Source organism: Gossypium hirsutum, chromosome A01 (genome assembly GCF_007990345.1).
Source record: "Gossypium hirsutum isolate 1008001.06 chromosome A01, Gossypium_hirsutum_v2.1, whole genome shotgun sequence".
Classification (NCBI taxonomy): Eukaryota; Viridiplantae; Streptophyta; class Magnoliopsida; order Malvales; family Malvaceae; genus Gossypium; species Gossypium hirsutum.
This window is the reverse complement of record NC_053424.1, coordinates 10,570,712-10,592,004: the sequence shown is the minus strand read 5'-3', so window position 1 is coordinate 10,592,004 and position 21,293 is coordinate 10,570,712. Positions and strand designations below refer to the sequence as shown.

Below are 21,293 nucleotides of genomic sequence, written 5' to 3'. Positions count from 1 at the left end.
TTGTGTATTTTATATAATTTTTAATAGCGAGTTGATTTAAATAAAAAAAAATCATATATTCATACTGTGTTATTGTTTTTTTTTTGATCTACTGTAATTGTTATTGATTTTAATAAAATTTTACATTGTAAATAATTTATATACAGTTTTCATGTGATGTAATATTTTTAATTAAATACAATTATTTTGATATGATATTTTATATAACACCCTAAACCCGGCCTAGAAGTCCAGTCCAAGTTTAGCGAGTTACATCAACGATACTTACATATCACACAAGTAACACAATAATACTAAATCATGCTTCATTCCTCATAAAGATTAGCTAGTGCATAATCTTCCAAAGTTCTACTATCATAAATTACCGAAAGTCCTAACATAACACTTAAAAGAAAGGTAAAAGCTTGACCGAGCTCCCGCGGCACCGACCCATTCAAGATTGAGAACCACCTGAAATCCAATCAATAACAAAAATGAGTTGTGAACTCAGTGCGTAAAAGAAGTTTGTTCAATTAATGCTCATTTATAAAAAATTCCAAATTCAAAGATTCGCTTCGATACAGACAAAATTTTTAGTTCAGATTCAGAGCAGATTAGTTACACACATATATATAGTAAATTCAGTTCCAAATATAGTATAGATCAAATTCAGATGCAATATTCCTACCCCCAACTGCTACACACCGTCTTCAGCCATCCCAACACATCGTTAAGGACATTTAATGCCCAACCAACCCTGCACACCTTAAAGTGTCCATTTGACACTTTTACGGAGACGCAGTTTAGCTGCTAGATCAGAATGCAACAAAGTGCCAGAGTCAGATTTATACCTATTGTGGCTTAGCAACTATTTCAGAACAAATTACTTCTTTCTTCGCTATATCTCAACCCATGCAAATGCAGAGCAAAAATATCCATATCGAGTATTCAGTCATTCTATTTTATTTCACAAACAGAAAAGGTAGTTCAACCTCAGAATAAGTGTCATAGTATATATGCAATTATGTTATTCACACATCAGTCTCAGAATATTAGATAGCTTTCATACAATTAAATTCAACCATTCATACAATGAGGAAGTCAGTATCAGTGTTAAACAATATTCACAGCCTCGAAAATAGGTTTTGGGTCCTAATAACATGCCATATAGCTGGTCACACGCCCATGTGCCTTGCCCGTGTCGTTTTGAAGCATAAACAGTTAGTTAACCAGCTTAGACACACGCCGTGTCCCTGCCCGTATGAATCACACAGCCCGGGTACACGGCCCGGGTACACGCCCGTGTCCCTGACCGTATGGTTTTATACCATAAATAGTGAGTTACACGGCCAAGGCACACGCCCGTGTCTCTGGTCGTGTGGTCTTATACCATAAACAGTGAGTTATACAGCCCGAACACACACTTGTATTCGTTGCTCGTATGAACCCTACACTAATATGGCCACACACGACCTAAACACACGCCCGTGTCCCTGCCCGTATGGCCGTAAAGTGATAAACAGTGAGTTACATGGCTAACCACACGGTCAGCCACACACCCATGTGCCTGGCCGTGTAGTGTCGACAGCTACCATTTTCGGCGATCGAAACTTGAAAAAAAACTAAAGTTTTCGATACGCACCTGAAGAGATTTCGAAGTAACAACAACGTAAAAGATCCTCAAAGCCTAAAACAATCATTCAGTAACACAATTTAACCATTTAATTAGCAGAATTTCCCGACTACGTACTAAATGCTTAAGTCAAAAGTTTTGACACAAAACCTTCGACAGACCCAAACTCACCGAAATTTCAGCAACAATCACAGAAGTTGTCGAGTTGCTACTCCTTATTGCTAATATTCTCGCCTATTAGGAAACAAATGATCGTTTATCAGAGATTCTCGAAACTCACAAATAATTTAATGCAAGTTACGAAAATGAAAGTAAATTGTGGGAACATTCACGTTGACAGTTACTTACCCGATAGCCTTCTGACCAGTGACTAACAACAAAATTTTCGTTAATCCCGTATCCCCCATGGTTCCGATTAGCAAAATAAAATAAAATAAAACGAAAGAGAACGGAGAAGAAGATGAAAGCGATGAAGAAGAAATAAAAATAAAAGAAAACTAACGTTAATTAAATTCTTAACTTCCAAGCAGATTTCTAGCATTTGTCAAAAAGATTCCTTATTGTCTCTTTCAGGACTAGAACACATGACTTAACAAGATATAGATAGATACTTAACCAATGAACGAGCAGGCTCATTCTTAGCACAATTTCACACTGAATTGGACTTAACCAGGTAAAGCATGACTAAGGGTTGATTTTAAAATAACAAAACCTTTTAATGACGCAACTCAAACTTTAGACCTTAGACACAAAAGCAGAGCACAAAACCAAAGATATAGAAATCTAATTATTGTAGATTCTCACAATAAAATTTCGAGGCGTTACATTTTAGGGCGTTACATTTGATATAATTTATAATAATCATTTAATTTTAACTCTAAATTCATTTTTATAATTAAATAATTATCTTTCTTTCCTTCCCTTTTGGAGTGATAAAATTAGATGCATCAAAATCAAATTTTGCCTCGTATTGGAGAGAGATAAGTTTAATAATAGTTGAAAGTGTGATGATTTCTTATGATTGTTTTACGAGGTAAATAGGTGGTGTTTCACTAGCTGATGTAAATTTATAGCTAGTGATAAAATTAGATGCATCAAAATCAAATTCTGCCTCCACATTGGAGGGAGATAAGTTTAATAATAGTTGAAAGTGTGATGATTTCTTATAATTGTTTTACGAGGTAAATAGGTGGTCTTATGATTTTTTACGAGGTAAATAGGTGGTGTTTGACCAGCTGATGTAAATTTATAGCTAGTGTATCAAAATCAAATTCTGCCTCCACATTGGAGGGAGATAAGTTTAATAATAGTTGAAAGTGTGATGATTTCTTATGATTGTTTTACAAGGTAAATAAGTGGTGTTTGACAGTTGATGTAAATTTATAGCTAGTGATAAAATTAGATGCATCAAAATCAAATTCTGCCTCCACGTTGGAGGGAGATAAGTTTAATAATAGTTGAAAGTGTGATGATTTCTTATGATTGTTTTACAAGGCAAATAGTTGGTGTTTGACCAGCTGATGTAAATTTATAGCTAGTGATAAAATTAGATGCATAAAAATCAAACTCTAAAAGTTTAATAATAGTTGAAAGTGTGATGATTTCTTATGATTGTTTTATGAGGTAAATAAGTGGTGTTGGAATGTAAATTTATAGCTTTTTTCTTATGATATTAGGTGATGTTATAATTTTCATGTATAATAATAATCTGTAGCTAAACATAGTTTCCTTACAAGGAAATAATACATTTTCCTATCATCACCTCATTTAATTAAGTTAATACCATAGTAATTATACATAATCTTAAAATTTTCAACCCAATTAATTTTTTTTAAAAATGAATTTAAGCATCTACTTATTAAAATTCTAAAGGTAACTTCACTTAATTCTCACATTTCCATAATTAATAATTTATTTGATATACACACCTTGAAGCCAATTAATTAAAAAAAATCTTACTATTTTTATCTCCTAAAAAAATCAAATACCAAAATATTAAAACATTGAAATCGTGACTAAACTAAAACTCAGTCAAGATTTTGGCCAATGAATGTTTTAATATATATAATACAAAAAAAAAATGAAGTAGATGTTGCTGAGTTTTCATTCCAACAACCAAACTCCCTTTGATTCATACCCCCAGGTGTCAGAGAATGTCATTTTCCTTTCAGAAATTCTGTACTGTCAAAAAAAAAAAAAGCTTAAATATGTTGTCAATCCTTGTACGTTGGTCAAATTTAAAATTTAATCCTTACATCTTAAATTTTAAAATCAATTCAATTAAAAAATTTTAATTTAATTATTAACATTAACAGTATTTTCCGTCAAGGTTTTTTTTTTTTGACATTTTGATTAAATTATTTTGACAAAATAAATATGTTATTGAAAAATTTTGACTAAAAAATACAAACTAAATCAGAAAATAAAATAATTTTAATTTTTAACTTTTAACTTTTAAAATACAGAATTAATCTAAATTTTTTTATCAAAATATCGTAACTCTTTATTGAATATTAACAATCATATCAAACATTAATAAATTATCTCTTTTTAAATCTATATTAGCCTGATAATGAGCAACTCTATTTTCCGATTGGCGTACAAAGAGCAATGGTGCCATGCCCTGCACATTATTCACCTAAAATAGAGTAATCTAATGTATTTTGATTTTTTTTAATAAATTGATTTATTTAGGTCGAATTTTATTATTAATCCATTGTGAATTTAGTTTTTATATTTTAGTTTGATTATTTTTAGTTATTACATTTTTTAAAATTTGAAAATTTGATATTAACCCAAATAGTCGTTAAGTTAAAATATGTTATTTTTAGAATTTTATATCGAAAACATATGATCACATATGTAATGTCATGTGAAGCTGCTAATTCCACAAAATACTTAAAAAAGTCACATTATTTTAGTGAATTAATTCAATGACCACCGTTTGAGAAATGAATGAAATTTCAAAATTCAAAAAGTGTAAAAATTAAAGATGATCAAATTGGAGAATACATACGAAATCCATAACTTACACTTACTAGGGGACTAATAGAATAATTTGGTATAACGAATTTAACCGTGTTATTATTAAAATTTTAAAATTCGAAAAGTATAAGAATTAAAATGACCAAATTATAATACAAGAACTAAATTCATATCTTACTAATAATACAGGGACTAATAGTAGAATTTGACCATGGATGTAAACCAGTAATAACGTAAACCTTCATGTGCAGGCAAAGCTAAGTAACACCAAACAAAATAAATTTTTTTCTTTTAATTTATTTTCTTTGAATTTTCTATTTTTGATGATCTCTCAACTCCCCTACTTGAAAACCAAGCCAAACCTCCAAACTTCAACAAGAACAAAGTCCCATGTCTTTTTCTCTTTTAACAACCCCCCCCCCCTTCTTCTTAAACTTACTACTCCCATGGCTTTGTGTATATTATATATTTAGCCTCTATGTTAAGCAAGGTTAGGTAACTGACAGCTACAATTTAAAACACTCCCCTTTCAAATCCTTCCTTTTTTTACACCATTTCCTTACTTGCCTCTATTCATCCCTCCTCCTCCTTCACCTCCGTCTCCATACCATTTCCCTAATCAACTGTTAGAGGATCATCCCACAGGCTTATTTTTGTTTGGTGTTTTGGTTCTTTGGTTTTTTTTATTAACACAATATATTAAACCATGCAGCTTCATATCTCGCCAAGTTTGAGACATGTAACAGTACTTCCAGGGAAAGGTGTTAGAGAATTCATCAAAGTGAAGGTTGGTTCCAGAAAGGTTTCTTATCGGATGCTTTTCTACTCACTTCTCTTCTTCACATTCCTTCTCCGCTTTATCTTTGTTTTGTCAACTATTGATAGCATTGATGGAGACCATCCCAAGTGTTCCACCATTGGTAAGCTTTCCCTTGTCTTCTATTAAAATTCAAGTTCCAATGTTGCAGATATCAGATAAATAAACTAAAAATCCTGGAAAAAATTTCATATAGGATAATGTTACTAGTAACATGAATTTTATACTTAAATATATATATATATGTGTGTACAATAAATCACTAAACTTGAAAACGATATTCTTTTAAAGCAACTCCTATGTATGAGTTTTTTAACATAAAATTTGTTATCTGATGTGCTTTGAAAATGCCGAAGCCGGCATTGTGATTTCTATGATTATCCATAGCCACAGAGAGAGAGAGAGAGAAAAAAAATTGAGAGATGTAGATGGAGAATCTTAGTTGACAATATACAAAGTGATATAGCTGCATTTAAAAAAGTGCCCTTGATTTGCCATCATATTTATTTAGGATATCTTTGTGTATGATATATATATATATAAATATATCAATGTATGTATGCATGCCTATGCTCACTTCCTATAGATCACCATTAAGCATGTGAAAGTACTTTAGATATTATTTCTGCCTGTAGATGGTCGGTTAATTAACAGTTTTTGTTTTCACAACCTAATCCTTAGCAAGGAAAAAACAAATACATAAATACTTCATACAAGTATAGTAAAGCAATAATAATGACAAGATATTTGGTTTTTTTTTTAATTAATTACTGATTTTTTATTTATTTATGGCAGGTTGCTTGGGAAAAAGAATAGGACCAAGGATCTTGGGAAGAAGGATAGAATCAATTGTAAATTCCTACTCTCATTCTAGTTACTAATTAACAACTTATTTTCATTAAAATATTTGCTTTTCTTTTCGAATAATTGTTTTCATTATTGTTGTTCTTTGCTTAAGTAATACGGTTGAGGTTTATTGCAACAGGTCCCAGAGGTGATATACCGAATCCTAGAAGAACCAGTAAGCAAAGATGAAGTACTAGGAAAAACTGATGTTCCTCAGACATTACAAGAGTTTATGTCTGAAATGAAACAAAGCAGATCAGATGCAAAAGCCTTTGCTCTAAGGCTTAGAGAAATGGTATTATTCACTTGAATACATATATTGTAGTTAATTAATGAAGATATCATTGGAGCTAATGAACAATTTGGCATTTGTTTTTCAGATAGTTCTACTTGAACAAAGAACCAGAACAGCCAAAATTCAAGAATATTTGTATCGCCATGTAGCATCGAGCAGCATACCGAAACAGCTTCATTGCTTAGCACTAAAGCTAGCCAATGAACACTCCAACAATGCAGCCGCTCGCCTCCAACTCCCTTCAGCCGAACTCGTCCCGGCCCTTGTTGATAACTCTTACTTCCACTTTGTCCTTGCCTCAGATAATGTGCTTGCAGCCTCGGTCGTCGCTACATCCCTTGTTAAAAACGCGTTACGCCCCGAAAAATTCGTGCTCCACATTATAACAGATAGGAAAACTTACTCCCCTATGCAGGCCTGGTTCTCATTGCATCCTTTAGACCCTGCTATAATTGAGGTCAAGGCTTTGCATCAATTCGATTGGCTTTCAAAAGGGAAGGTTCCTGTTTTGGAAGCAATGGAAAAAGATCAAAGAGTAAGGTCACAGTTCAGAGGGGGATCATCTGCAATCGTAGCGAATAACACTGAGAAGCCTCAAGTTATCGCCGCGAAACTACAAGCACTCAGTCCTAAGTACAACTCCTTGATGAATCACATTCGGATACATTTACCAGAGGTAATAAATGAACTACTTTTGTTAGTTTAAGTAGATGGAAAAGGAAGATATAGTGACAAGTAGTAAATGGCCTTTACTAGTTTACTCAGCTCCGTTTTCTTTGCAGTTGTTTCCGAGCCTTAACAAGGTAGTCTTCCTAGACGATGACATCGTGATTCAAACCGATCTTTCACCTCTGTGGGACATCGATATGAATGGAAAAGTTAATGGAGCAGTGGAGACATGTAGGGGTGAAGACTCGTTCGTCATGTCGAAGCGGTTCAAAAGCTATCTCAACTTCTCCCATCCTTTAATTGCAAAGAATTTTGACCCTAACGAATGTGCATGGGCATATGGCATGAACATTTTCGATCTCGAGGCCTGGAGGAAGACAAATATTAGCCTCACATACTATCACTGGCTTGAAGAGGTAATATACATACATATATACACTTTGATTTTAGTATATATCAGATAAATGTGGGGAATAATTTCAATGGTACCTGCAGAATTTCAAATCAGACCTCAGTTTGTGGCAACTAGGAACATTACCCCCTGGTTTAATAGCATTCTATGGGCATGTTCATGTGATTGATCCATTTTGGCACATGTTGGGATTGGGGTACCAAGATAATACAACATTAGCTGATGCTGAAACAGCTGGGGTCATCCATTTCAATGGCAGAGCAAAGCCTTGGCTCGACATAGCCTTCCCTCAACTCCGACCATTGTGGGCTAAGTACATCGATTTCTCGGATAAGTTCATAAAGGGATGTCATATTAGAGCTTCTTAACAAAGACATTTTGAGAGTATATAGTGAGTTACGATAATGATGATAAAAATATACATGTTTGTATATGAGAAAGAAGATAAGGGGGAGAGAGTTCTTTGCAAATTCAAGGCCTTACAATACAGATTCTGAAAATCATAACACCAACAGGCTTCTGCTCTTTTTATATTTTTTTTCTCAAACTGTTCTTCCCTTATGATGATCTCTCTTTTTCTATAATTTCATACTGTATTGAGATAAAAGATTAAAGCTTGCAAATATACCTGGTATTAACCAACTAAACATGAAATTAGATAATGAAAACTGTGATATTTATTAATAAAAGAAAAATCATAATAAGAAAGGCTGAGGTTTGTGATTTTACAGGGGAACTACAAAACCTGTAATGTAAGTCAATACTGAATTATTAATTATCAATTGAATAAGCAAAGCTGAATTTTGGATATTCATAAGCGGGTGGTGAGCTATAACATCAAGTTGAAGGATTCAACCATCAAACACCAACTAGTATAACAGGTTGCTGCCTTTTTGAGCTACAAGGCAAGTTTACCTGCTTGATATGTCCATTTCACTATATATATGTATGTCAGCATTGGAGATCTGCAATTTTTAATTGCTATTTAGCAACGACTTTATTGTCAATATTCCAAATCCTTTTTTATTCACCAAAAAACTGAAATAATTTTGTTAATCAAATTGAAAAAATATTCTCATTGTCCACTTTGCCAATGACACCATTCTTTTCATATTTCTTTTCCCTATGTCCATTTCTGACAGCAAACCTCCATATCCAGGGAGTTGAAGGGATAGGAAAATTCTTATACCAAAATACACACAAAAGAAATTATTAATCTCAATGAATGTAGAAAAAGTATACGAGAAAATCAAAATCAGAGAAGCACAAATTCAATAAAACTAGTAGTAGTAAGTAGACAGCAAGCTACTCATGCATGAGAAAGCTCAATAGATAAGCCCTGTAAAACTTGGAAAATTTTCAACTAAACTTACTTTTTTCCTGTAACATTAGAGACCAAATCCCTCAAGAACTTGGCAGATTTTGTAATGGGAGAATTAATAGCCATCAAATTATACAACACATTCTCAACTTCCTCAATGCCTGGTCTTGATTTGAACCTTGAAACTACCTTCAATTCACCATCTTCTTCAACGAGGACCGACCATTGCTCTCCACTCAAAACCCCATCTCTCACACACTTGAAAACCATTCCTTTCCTTTTACTCAAAACACCCCTGACTTCTAAGCCCATAAATGAATAAATCACTTCAAAAGATCCTACAAATCCTTTCAAATCACCAAAGCCATTGTCTTCGTCAGAACCCCATTTAGGATTGAAAATCACCAATGGCTTTGGATACAAGCTGTCAGCTATTGCTTTGATAAGAGCAAGCTGCGATGGCTCAGGGGCCAAAAAGACAGCTACATCTGAAGGACTCAAAATTCTATTATTTTTGCTAACTGAAGGTAAGTCAATATGTTCAATATGGCTAAACGAGGAGGATGATTCAAAAGTTTGAATTCCAGCTTCTTTTAAACGAACATCAGGCCAAAGAACTAAAATCTCAACTAAAGAACCTTTCCTTTTGAGTGACATATCTTTAAAGATGTCTAGAGCTAGTTGAGCTAGAGATGATGGACAGTCATCAATGAGTGGAATTTCAACTTGAAACCTGGGTTGTTTTAGCTTCTTGAGCTTGCCTACTAGCTTGGGATTGTTGAGAGGCTTCTCCAAGCAGGTGGAAAGGCATGTTTTGGCTTGGAGAATGGCTTCTTCTCTGGATGAGGGAGGTGTAGAAGGGGAAATAAGTGATGCATGTAGTGTTAAAGTGGGGAACTTGTGGTTGTAGGAGGCATTCGGGTTGATGAAAGAGAGATGGGAATGATAGTTTGGGTGCGTGGGAGAGAATGGTATCTGGGTTTTAGAGGTTTGAAGATGAAGTTTGAGAAAATTGGATGCCATATCTGTAGGTGTACTGAATTTTGATACTTTGAGCAGAGGTAGTTGAAAGATGTGCAAAAAGATAAGGTATGATGGGCATTTTGCAGCCTTACAAGAAGGAAAATCAAACATTATCAAGAAGTGGGATTTCAAAACTGAAAATAATAATAGTAATAAAAGGTATCTTTAATTAAAATATTAATTAGGTCTTTTTTATTTATTTCCTGAATAATAATTAAGTTTTTAATTATTAACATAAAACTTGCATTAAATATTAACATTTTTTTGTTTATTTATTTCCCTATTTAACTCTTTTATTAAAAAGATGGGTATTAATAAATAAGAATTAATATTTGTAAAACAAAATAATTGAATGTGATTAAATTAGATATTAATATGCTCTTAATAGAAGCAAAGTAAAATCAATTATAAAAATTGAGCACAAAACAAATTGTTTTGCAAACATGAGTACCTATCCTTAACCCAGAACACAAAGAGAAACAAAGGTTGCCAGATTAACTTATTAGAAATTTACATGTGATTACCAGCACCAAATCGTAGGAGTACAATGACAGTCACCCAACAAAGCCAGTTAGAAAAACTTCAGTGAAATCTAAACACCCCAGAACATTAACTTATACCCTTGTTTGCATCAAAATGCAACCCCAATCATTGTTGGTTGCCAACTTAGGCAACCGGAGGGCGGAGGACATGGTCCTGTGAAGTATCCACTGCTGCAGGCGGCATGAACTGCCACATTGCAACTCCAGGATAACCAATGAGAGGTACCAACTTGTTCCCAGGAGCTTGACCTGGAGCCGCAGCAAATGCAGCAGGGATTGCTGATGGTGCGGGTGGCATGAAGCTAGGTTGTGCATTCATTGCTTTGAGTTGCTGCTCCTGCCTTTCTTTCTCTGCCTTCAGCCTTTGCTTTTCGTCACGAAGCTCATTCTTTTCAGCCTAAAAAGAGAAAGTCCAGTTTAATATGATGCAGTGGATATAATTGATACTTCTTTAATTATTTTCACAACACCAGCAGTTTCCAAATATAAAATTGCATGCTAAAGATTCCGACTTTCTTTTATGCAAAAAAGACACTCAAAGCAGCCTCACCTTCAACTCTTTAATCCTTTCCTGTAGACTAGTATTTGAATCCTTCAATTTCTGGGCTTCACCTCGTAACTGGGTCACCATTCGGACAGCATCAATCAAAATAGCAGACTTATCAGTTTTGGGAGGCCTTCCAGGTTGCAAAATAGAACCCAACTCCATAAACCTGTTATTACGCAAACATTGACGCTTGGAAGGGGAAAAAAGCAAAGCAAAGAAAAGGCAAAAGAAGGGAGATGCAAGTACTTGTCATTTAGCCTATCTCTACGCAACTTCTCTCTACATGCTTTGGAGCTAGATGCACTGCACGATTCGGACCTAACCCTGCAACAGAAATGGAATAAGAGATGAGATTCCTCTGATATTAAACTCGTGTCAGGTCAGTTTGCTTTTGTAACTGAAAAAATTGTAGATTCAGAGTCAATTATGTCAATAATATAACAGAAGGAATATTGAAAAGATTCTCAAGCTCATGCTACATCTAAATAATTTCATTGAAGTACATGAACTGCTGCATACTTGACGAACTATATTGTATCGCAGCAGGTTAAAAGCTAAGATAAATGAAAATGCTTTATCTCCTCAAAAGTAAATGCCCCTTTTTTTTGGTTACATAAATGCCCCTATGTATTTTTACGTTTTGTCTACTCAATATCTCATGGCCTAAAAAGTTTGGAATATTTTTATATTATTCCTTTAGTAAAAATATTCTAAGCCCCAAAGAAGTGTCCACTGATTAAATTGTTTTTCAAAACACAGATATGAGGGAATAAGTGAGGAAGTGGAAGGGGTGACATATATTTTAATTCTTTTTAGAAAAAATTATTACCAGATCATAAAGAGCTTGAAAAGACAGAATAGAACATTACCTCTTCTTTGAACCAGATTCCTTGAGACCGTCTGAATCTCCAAATGAGCCATCAATTTCCACACTAGGAACATATCATAACCGGCAATAAAGAAAAGTTACAAGATAGGAGAAAGAAACGCAGCAAAATATCCAAGTCAAAAGGTACAAGAACCACTACCCCCCCCCACCCCCCGGGGTGCCCCCTCTAGCTTGCCAATAGTATTGAAGTATGACATTTCAGCCAAGGTTAAATGAAAACAAACAAAGAATTGGTAGATCTAAAACTGGAATGAAAGTTATAAATGTGCCAAAATTAAAATCCCAAAACACATAAAGACAATAATGGCGACATCTGCTTACATCATAAGCCATTTCAGAACCAAGGTTTCTCGGTGTGGTGGACAAAGCACGAAACACAGGAGCACATGGGAGTGAGGACCATTGACCAAAGACCTCAATTAGGCTCCCACTGACCTATTCCAAAATGTTAGTCAAGACACACTCCTACCCTCCCAATGGATCAGAATTCTAATTCCATAAATATCTCAAAGACTCGAGAAGCACAGAAAAAAATCACATATTCAGTAAAAAGAATAAGCCTAATGAAGTGCACATCAACACTGTTATTGCACAGTAACACGCTGCAAAGGAACAAGCCTACAGCATCCTCAGCCCTCAACAGCTACAAAACATGGTTACTCAACCAATTCTACTTCCAAATTCCAATAATAACGTTGCTTTGGTTTCAAAGAGAAGTTTGACCACAAAACCCAGTACATGAAAAATTGTATTTAAAGTTTAAAACACAAAATCCTTTCAAACCAAGCAATTGATAGAATGTATGATGCATGACAGCATGAATAAAAAATGGACACAAAACCACATCTCTCAACATAGGAGCATTCAATAAATGCGATTTCAAGTATTATAACATACAAACAAACAGCACAGTCTTGAGCAAATGCAAGACTTAACAAGCTACTTGAAACATAGTGCCTCCTTGTCTAGTTCAGAGAATCTAAACCGTTGGCTAAGATGAAGCATAGATGAAATTTATCAATCCTCAGCACTAGATTTTCAGAAAAAATAAAATAAACTAATAACCTTTTTAAATAACAATCTAACAATAAAATCCCTTAAAAGAACTAAGTTCACGAATCTAAGATAAAAAACCAAACATTTTACATAATTTACTCTTAAAAAAGATATACTGCCCACACACAAAAATCTCGTAACTTCTCCAGGAAAACAGGTGCAAAATCGAAACTTCAAGAAAGTTTCCATGAAACCCAATCATATGAAAACAAAATCAAATCCCCATAAGGTTAAAATAATCCCACAAGGCCAAACAATGAAATAAAAAAAATCTCAAAACCCTAATCGAAAATAAGAAAAAATAGGGAGAAAAGGCAGAGATTTCCCAGGAGGATACCTGACAACATTAGAAGGGGCGTCGATTGGCTGCGTAGACCAAGCAAAACCGGCATAAGGATCATCAGGGACAGGGATATCGTCGATCAAGGTAGCATAATCGAAGTGAGACCAATAATTGGAGTTTTCAGGGGACACCATTCTCCGCCGACTTTGATCTTGGCCGGAAAGATTGAAGTGTTAGGTTAGATATGCCGGCTTTGAAGAAGGGTTTGTTAAGAGAGAAAATGAAGAAATGGGCGTGGGGGGAAGAATGGTGGAAAATGTTGGGGAATGGAGGTAGGTGGCAGGCAGACAGGCCTGTTCAATTGGAATATTTTATTTGGGCTATTTTAGGGTTCAAAAGCTCAGTTGGGGGCAACTTAGCTCAAATTTTGATGGAAGCGTGTGTTTCATGTTTATTGCTCAATCATTTTTCTGATAAGTGTGTTTATTGTTCAATCATATCAATGTCTTGTATTTAAGATTTGTCTTTTCTTTCATGTAGACTTAAATCAATGTTTATTTATAAATTTATTTATTTATTTATTAAAATTATATGTTTTATATTTATTCGTTTAAATTAAATAAACATAAGTGTTCATGAATAATAACAAATAAATAATATATAATCTTTTAGATATAAAATAGTTTAATATAAATATTAATAATTATAATCATACAAATTATAATAATTTTATTAATATATACTAATAAAATAATAAACAATTAAATAAGCTTTAAACAAATTTATTTATGAACATAAATAACAAGTTTTGTTTGTGTTTAATTTGATTAATAAAGAAGCCTCAAAATGGTGCCTCCTATGCCTACTGATGCAAGCACTGTTGAGCAGAGAACTCACTATCGGAGATGAGAAATAGCTAATAGGATTAGTATAATAGATTTTGAATCTAACTTTCATGCCACATAATATCTTTTATTTGGCTTTTTTACTAAAATAAATTAAAAAAATTATTTATCAAAATAGATTGTCAGCCCGATTATATATGAAAATGAGATTTTTTTTTATTCGCACCTATTTGACAGGCGCGATTCATTATTTTATATTATTTTTTATTTTTTAAATAAAATATTATTTTTTTATTTTCAGGTCAGTATGACTCGTGTATAAATACGAATATAGGTTGCGCCTACCTGAGAGGCGCAACTAATCGAGCCTTTCTCTGAGGCGCAAATGGTTGTGCCTATCTCAGAGGCGCAAATGGTTGTGCCTATCCCAGAGGCGCAAATGGTGCCCATACGTGCTTACCTTTTGCCCTATATATACCCCGAAAATCAAATGAACACATACACAAAATTTAGCATAGCAAGTTGAACGGAAATAAGAAGATAGGGAGAAGAAAAAAAAGAAAGGAGAAGAAAACAAGGAGGAGGATAAGGTATTTTAGTATATTTTATTGCAAATAAAATGTAAAGTTTTGTTAGTAATTTTATTATTTGAAAGCTATTTTGTTAGGTTATTAATTTTGTTAACTTATGAATGAAAATTTTTGCATTAAAAATTTTATGTATTTTTTTGCTATTCGAAATAGTTTTGAAAATTTTGAAATTTTTTTAACAGATCTAGGATGGAGAATCAGTTTTTCGTATGTGTTTTTTTCGATAGAGAAATTTTGATAACAACCGTGGGATGTATATTTGAATGTCGCAAATAAGTAGCAATGAGATTTAATAAAAATATCTCATTTGATGATATGAAGGAAAAAATTAGTGAAAAAATTTATAGACGTTGTGGGAGAAGGATGTCGAAACTTTTCTACAAGTTTCCAGTTTCGACGAATCCCATAAAAGTTATTTCCAGTTTCCAGTTTCGAAGATGAAGACGTGGAGACAATGGTCGCTCTTTATTGTGGGACTCGAAACAACCAAAATGCATCGATTCAGTTATTTGCTGAGTTAGCTGGTATAGAGGCAACTGAAGATCCCACTTCATTAGGTGAAGAAGATAGAGCTCAAGAGTCGTGTATAATGGTTTCGATATCGTACGTTGATATTCAATCAACTATACACGGGATCGACATTGATCTTAATGTTGCATCCGAGACTGATGTGGTTGGTAATGATGTATACCATAGTAGTGATCCTTCTGACCACGAAGTCGAAGTGAGAGTAATCCCGACGTAGACGAGGTCCCGGATGATATTGACGATGAAGGCGTGAATGATGATGGAAACGTTAATGCGTCTTCAGTCGGGAACCAGATTCTTCGTATTGTGATACACAATAATCCTGGGGTACACATGTCTCGGATAGATCCCGATGCAGCGCACGCAGCTGAGTTTTCGGAGTACCTTGAAATACTATCTGCTCACCGGATGGCTGTATATTCTAATCCTGAGGAGTTGTTCTGGGCCAGAAATTCGAAAGTAAGGAAGAATGCGTTTTTGCCATTAAGCGGTATAGCATGAATATATCAGTAGACTATAAAGTTGTAACGTCTAAACCGACATTATTTATTGGAGAATGTTAGAGGTCGGCGGAAGGCTGCAATTGGCGGATATGAGCTGCATTTATCCAGAAGTCGCATATGTGGGAGATACGAAAATTTGTTGGGCTTCACACATGTACTTCAACACGTATGACAGAAGATCATCGAAAACTTGATTCCAAAACTATCTGTACGTGCATCATGCCAATGGTGAAAAACATGCCTACCATTAAAGTTTCAGTACTGATTGCCAAAATACAAGCATGATTCCAGTATCGAGTATCATACCAAAAGGCATGGATAGCTAAACAAATGGTAATGGAACAATTGTACGTAGATTTCGATACATCGTACAATGAGTTACAGGGATGGATAGCCGCTATGAGGGAGTACGTGTCGAGGACTGTCATTGAGTTGCAGAAACGACTTTATTACGGGTCGGATGACCAACTACAATCAGGAAAAAGAATTTTTAATCAAATGTTCTGGACGTTTGATCCATGTGTGCATGCATTTCCTCACTGCAAGCCGTTTGTGCAAGTAGATGGGACCTGACTATATAGAAAATATACACAGATCCTACTTCTTGCTATTGCTCAAGACGGCAACAGGAACATGCTCCCGATAGCATTTTCCATCGTCGATAAGGAGAACATGGAATCGTGGGAATTCTTCCTTACCAACTTACCGATGTATGTTATTAGCAACGATAATATTTGCATCATCTCCGATAGAGGGAAATGATTAATTGCCGCCATTAGGCATTCCGGTGTACCATGGAGATCCGTTTACTGCATCCGGCACATCGCGGCTAACTTCCAGCGAGATTATAAGAATGTAGACTGGAAGAGACAAGTTGTGATAATGGGTAAAGGATTACCTTATCTTTTCAATATAAGTTTTAATGTTTTAGGGCAGTGCTGTAACTTATCTTTTCTTAATACATATGCAGCGCACGAGTTAGAGCCACATGTTTTTCGCCAAAGAATGACTCAACTTGAGAGCGACATGGAGGGTCAAACAAACACATCTTTCCGATAGTGGTTAGGTACTATGGAGCCATGGCAATGGGCTCAAAGTTTTGACGAGGGCTTTCGTTATGGTCAAATGAAAACAAATTTGGTGGAGGGGATCAATGTTGTGTTGTTAAAAACACGACATCTTCCAATTCCATCTATCTTCTCAGCTACATTCTACAGGTTGGCTACCTTGATGCCAAGAATGGGTCAACAACAAGTTAACCAAATGGAGGCGGGACACGTGTTTGTAGAAGATTTCAAGGATGCAATTACTACAAACCGTCGAATGGCGAGGTCAATGACTATAGAAGTATATTCACGACGTAATGAAAGTGTCGAAACCATCCCTTTTTCAAATATTTTAAAATTTTAAATGAAATGAAAATACGGGGGAATCGACTTTTTGAAAATAAAATATGGAGTCGCCACCGATCCTTTTGTTTTGGTGTGATCGGGTCACCTAAGAATTTGGTTATTTTAATAAAACATTTTTGGTTTATTAAAACAACGAATCTGGTCTACGACAATATGAGAAAACGGGCTCGGGAGTCAGTTACGTATGAGGAAGGATTAACACCCTCACTACGCCCAAAATTGGTACTAAATCGATTAAATATTGTCCTTATGTCTAAAATTAAAAATATTTTTTGAAATGTAGATCCTTTTTAATAACATTTGAATAACCCGAGTTGATTGTCAAAAATCTTCTTGTTTCGGTGCCCGAAAGTTTATAATTCGAGAATTACAAAAGGATGCTCAACTATTTAGTCTAACGAAAAATTGAAACCCAGCACAGTAGGGTACGTTTCCTCGAATTTTCAAACATTGACCATTGCCTTACCTTATAAAATACGTGTGAACTTCCAAGGAGATATTCGATTATTTTGGACAAATGAAAAAGCGCAACCCAGCACGATAGGGCTCGATTCTCAAATCGCCAAACATTGAATATCGTCTTCATTTTGAAAGATTTTAGAAAATGTGAGTGAAATTCTGAAGGGATCTTTAATTGTTTCGGACCAATGAAAAAGCGCGACCCAGCATGGTAGGGCACGATTCTCAAATTGCCAAACATTGAACATTGTCTTCGTTTTTTAAGTATTTTTTTTAAAAAAATATGAGTGAGAATATAAAGGAATGTTCGATCGTTTCGAGCAAACGAGGAATCACGACCCAGTACGATAGGGCATGGTTCTCGAATTATCAAACGCCGAATATTGCCTTTCTTTTAAATAATTTTTAGAAGACATAAATGAAAATTTGAAGGGATATTCGATTATTTTAAGCGAACACGGAATTGCAACCCAACACGTTAGGGCACGATTCCGCGAATTGCTAAATATCGCACATCGCCTTCGTTTTAAAGAATTTTTAAAAGGCATGAATGAAATCTTGAAGGGACATTCGATTATTTTGAGCAAACGCGAAATTGCAACCCAACACGTTAGGGCACTATTCTGCGAATTGTCAAATATCGGATTTTGCCTTCGTTTTAAAGAATTTTTAAATGGATACTTATAAAACTAGCTTAAAACATATTAATTCGATTTGAAATAAGATGAAATTAATCATAAAAATTGGGTTTTAGAACCACATTTCAAAAATCAAAAGGAAAACAATGAATGGGGTAATATGTACATGCGAGATGCAATGCTTAACGAATGAAAATATTAGTCAACTAGCAGAACAAGCAACTAAATATAATTAATCTAAAAATTATGACCTAATTTCAACCATGTATGAATAATAATTAACAAGGCCATATGAAACAATGAATAAAATGCAACGGCAATATACATGGCATAAAAAAATTATTAGAGGCACAAAAATAAAATACAAATCAAAGAAGCAACATGGTATAAAACTATTTCACAATAATGACGAATAAATGGACGTGTAAAATATAAGTCGACCAACTATATGATGATTCAAAAACTATATACATATAATATAAAAGAATAATAATAAAGACGCATGACAAGACACAATACACAAGATAGACTTATAAGTCACATATACATGTAAGTTTATCGGAAAGAAATCATGAGATTAATGATGTAAATTCTAAGTTAGACTTAAAATATACATATGCCCTTATATTAAAACATTTAAATAATAGGCTATAATAAAACACATAAGTAATATAATATGAAGTTATACTAAAAAATAATGATTTTAATAATTTAAAAAAAATGAGGCTTCTAAAAATAATTTCACATATATATATAAAGAGAATATTTGATAAATCGTAAAGCAAAAGTGTTTTCGATAAAGAATCTATTAAAATAATAAACGCATATACATATACATATAAACTTGAAAGAAAACGTATGTAAAATAAGATAGAGATAATAATATGTATAGGACTAAACTTATTTTAATATAAATTACATAGTAGATTTAAGAACATACTTGTATATGTAAGAAAACTATATATATATAGAATGAATAGATTTAGAAATATATATAAAATGAAATGTGTACTCAATAAGTAAGTATAAAAATAATTTAAATTTTATGCAAAAACATATAAACACGAAACATGCTAGGATGATAAAAACATTTGCTAAAATATATGGGTAGAGTCAAAAACCATGACATGCATGAAAATACATTGACTTTATCATAATATATATACATGTATAAAAAAATGTTTTAAAACGAACCAATTTAAAAGAAAACAAATAAATGGATATATATATAATTACATATGTAGATATATGTGCATGGAATAAAGTTAATTTATTATAAAATATATATATACATATACATATACATGTATATGTGATAATGTGTAAAACATTTGCACAAAAATATATAAAACATGACAATAGTATTATATATAATAAATACAATAATAAAGAAGTAAATGTCGAGGCAATGAAGAAATGTACAAACGAGTAAATAAAAGAAAATATGAATTTAAAGGATCGAATTAGAACTAAACTGAAACAAGAAGGATAATTTGAAAACCAAAAATGATACCAAAAGAGGCAGTATGCGACGAGCGTAAATGTCGAAGGACCTAAACTGGAAATATTCCAGTCCCCCAAAACACAGTATTTAAGCGCGAACCAATGTGCAAAACGCATGCAAATTATAGGGAAAATTTAAAAGAAAAGGAAAATGCGAATATTCACCAATTTGAAAATAGGACAAAACGAGGAGGACTAATACTGAAAATAAACCCTCACCGCAAAAACATACGGGTCATCGGGGCAACAAATCGGATCGGGTCGGGTCTCTTACCAAACGACGTCGTTTTTGAACCACTGGAACAGGCTCAAAACGACGTCGTATTTGGTCCTTTAAAAAGGCTGAAACTTATCAGTTAGCCGAACCCTAGCATTTCAGTCAAAACAAGGGGAGAGAGGAACCCGAAGGTTCTACGCCGTTCCGCCTTCATTTCATCACGACGACAATGAAAGATGACTTTTGGTGACCCCCTCTTTTGCTCATCCGTTTACTCCAACACGGTGTTTATCGATTTAAGCCCCGAAGCCCATCTCCAGTTTCGATTTTTAGCAAAGGAGATGTGGTCTCCGACGGTTCATTCGCGAAGGTAAATCCTTTCCTCTTCGCTTTATTCACTTTCGAGGAAAAAAACAAAAATAGAGAACAATCGAAAGAAAAAAAGAACGCCTACTAGTTTGAATCGGAAAATCACTTTCGAATATAGGTGGTCTTTTCTTTGTATTTGATATCTGTATCTTTGTTTTTGTGTTGCGTAAAAAAAATAAAAAGACTCAAAATCTGGCTTTATAGCCGAAAGGAAAGAGGAAAAATTAACGAAAAATCAAATACAATGTTTGTCTTTTTTATTTTTCTTTGCTATTGTTGCTTGTTTGTCTCTTTGCAGGTGCTAGTGTGCTGGTGCTCGGGTACGGGTGGTGCGTGAAGGCCGTACGGAGGTGCGCAGGGGGTCGTACGGAGGCGCGCTAGAGGCTAGGGCTGCGGCGTTCCTTGCTGCTAGGATTCTGCCCTGTTTTTGAACCTTGGGCCACTTGGGTTAATTGGGTATTGGGACACTAGATTTGGGCTAGAGGGACTGTTTTGGGCTTGTAATTAACTAAATGGACTTTGTTTTATTGATTTATTGTTTTATTTATTGTTTATGGTTTTTTTTTGGTTTATTGCTCGGGCCCAGGCAGAATTTGGGCCTTATAGCTGCCCCTCTTTGTTCGTTGTCATGTAACAAAAATAGAGCAAAGACTATAAAAAGGACCAAATTTGCCCGGTCTGGCTAAGTCTCAAAATCTTGATTCTCATCTTCCCCAAAGTTATTCTAATGTCTTCATGAGTGTTAAATTGGCTATCCTCAACTTACTTCTTGAAAACTCGGAAACTCGGGAACACCAATCTGTTATCTTTGATCTGTTCTCCGCCCATCAGAGATGTCAAATCTGCTATCTTTGATCTGCTCTCCGCCAATACAGATATGCCAAATCTGCTATATTTGATCTGCTCTTCGCCAATACAGAGACGCCAAATCT

General features: G+C 34.2%; 3 protein-coding genes and 1 long non-coding RNA gene across 4 annotated transcripts; 2 read left to right on the top strand and 2 right to left on the bottom strand.

Annotated features, from left to right (window-relative positions):
• Positions 1-4,948: 4,948 nt before the first annotated feature.
• LOC107917898 (probable galacturonosyltransferase 12) lies at positions 4,949-8,148 on the top strand. Its single transcript, XM_016847302.2, has 6 exons — positions 4,949-5,517; positions 6,210-6,265; positions 6,400-6,555; positions 6,641-7,231; positions 7,338-7,640; positions 7,720-8,148. The coding sequence occupies exons 1-6, from the start codon at positions 5,304-5,306 to the stop codon at positions 8,002-8,004; spliced, it is 1,605 nt and encodes a 534-aa protein (XP_016702791.1). The 5' UTR covers positions 4,949-5,303; the 3' UTR covers positions 8,005-8,148.
• LOC107917899 (uncharacterized) lies at positions 6,522-10,086 on the bottom strand. The gene is made up of 2 exons (XM_016847303.2): positions 9,010-10,086; positions 6,522-7,058 (listed from the first exon to the last, which is right to left on the bottom strand). The coding sequence occupies exons 1-2, from the start codon at positions 9,978-9,980 to the stop codon at positions 7,043-7,045; spliced, it is 987 nt and encodes a 328-aa protein (XP_016702792.2). The 5' UTR covers positions 9,981-10,086; the 3' UTR covers positions 6,522-7,042.
• A 281-nt stretch (positions 10,087-10,367) lies between these two features.
• LOC107917918 (transcription factor ILR3) lies at positions 10,368-13,714 on the bottom strand. Its single transcript, XM_016847334.2, has 5 exons — positions 13,352-13,714; positions 11,939-12,001; positions 11,316-11,393; positions 11,073-11,235; positions 10,368-10,919 (listed from the first exon to the last, which is right to left on the bottom strand). The coding sequence occupies exons 1-5, from the start codon at positions 13,489-13,491 to the stop codon at positions 10,647-10,649; spliced, it is 717 nt and encodes a 238-aa protein (XP_016702823.1). The 5' UTR covers positions 13,492-13,714; the 3' UTR covers positions 10,368-10,646.
• A 6,435-nt stretch (positions 13,715-20,149) lies between these two features.
• LOC121205091 (uncharacterized) lies at positions 20,150-20,933 on the top strand. Its single transcript, XR_005900198.1, has 2 exons — positions 20,150-20,362; positions 20,660-20,933. It is a non-coding gene; the product is annotated as an uncharacterized lncRNA (long non-coding RNA).
• Positions 20,934-21,293: the final 360 nt, after the last annotated feature.

What these genes read in the sequence shown, in the direction of transcription:
- LOC107917899 (XM_016847303.2), bottom strand. Translation starts at nt 9,980, where the DNA reads ATGGCATCCAATTTTCTCAAACTTCATCTTCAAACCTCTAAAACCCAG.
- LOC107917918 (XM_016847334.2), bottom strand. Translation starts at nt 13,491, where the DNA reads ATGGTGTCCCCTGAAAACTCCAATTATTGGTCTCACTTCGATTATGCT. An exon ending in GAATCTGGTTCAAAGAAGAG is followed by an intron (nt 11,394 to 11,938) that starts GTAATGTTCTAT and finishes TTTCTGTTGCAG; the next exon opens with GGTTAGGTCCGAATCGTGCA. An exon ending in AAAGGATTAAAGAGTTGAAG is followed by an intron (nt 10,920 to 11,072) that starts GTGAGGCTGCTT and finishes TTCTCTTTTTAG; the next exon opens with GCTGAAAAGAATGAGCTTCG.
- LOC107917898 (XM_016847302.2), top strand. Translation starts at nt 5,304, where the DNA reads ATGCAGCTTCATATCTCGCCAAGTTTGAGACATGTAACAGTACTTCCA. An exon ending in TCCCAAGTGTTCCACCATTG is followed by an intron (nt 5,518 to 6,209) that starts GTAAGCTTTCCC and finishes TATTTATGGCAG; the next exon opens with GTTGCTTGGGAAAAAGAATA. An exon ending in ACTATCACTGGCTTGAAGAG is followed by an intron (nt 7,641 to 7,719) that starts GTAATATACATA and finishes TGGTACCTGCAG; the next exon opens with AATTTCAAATCAGACCTCAG.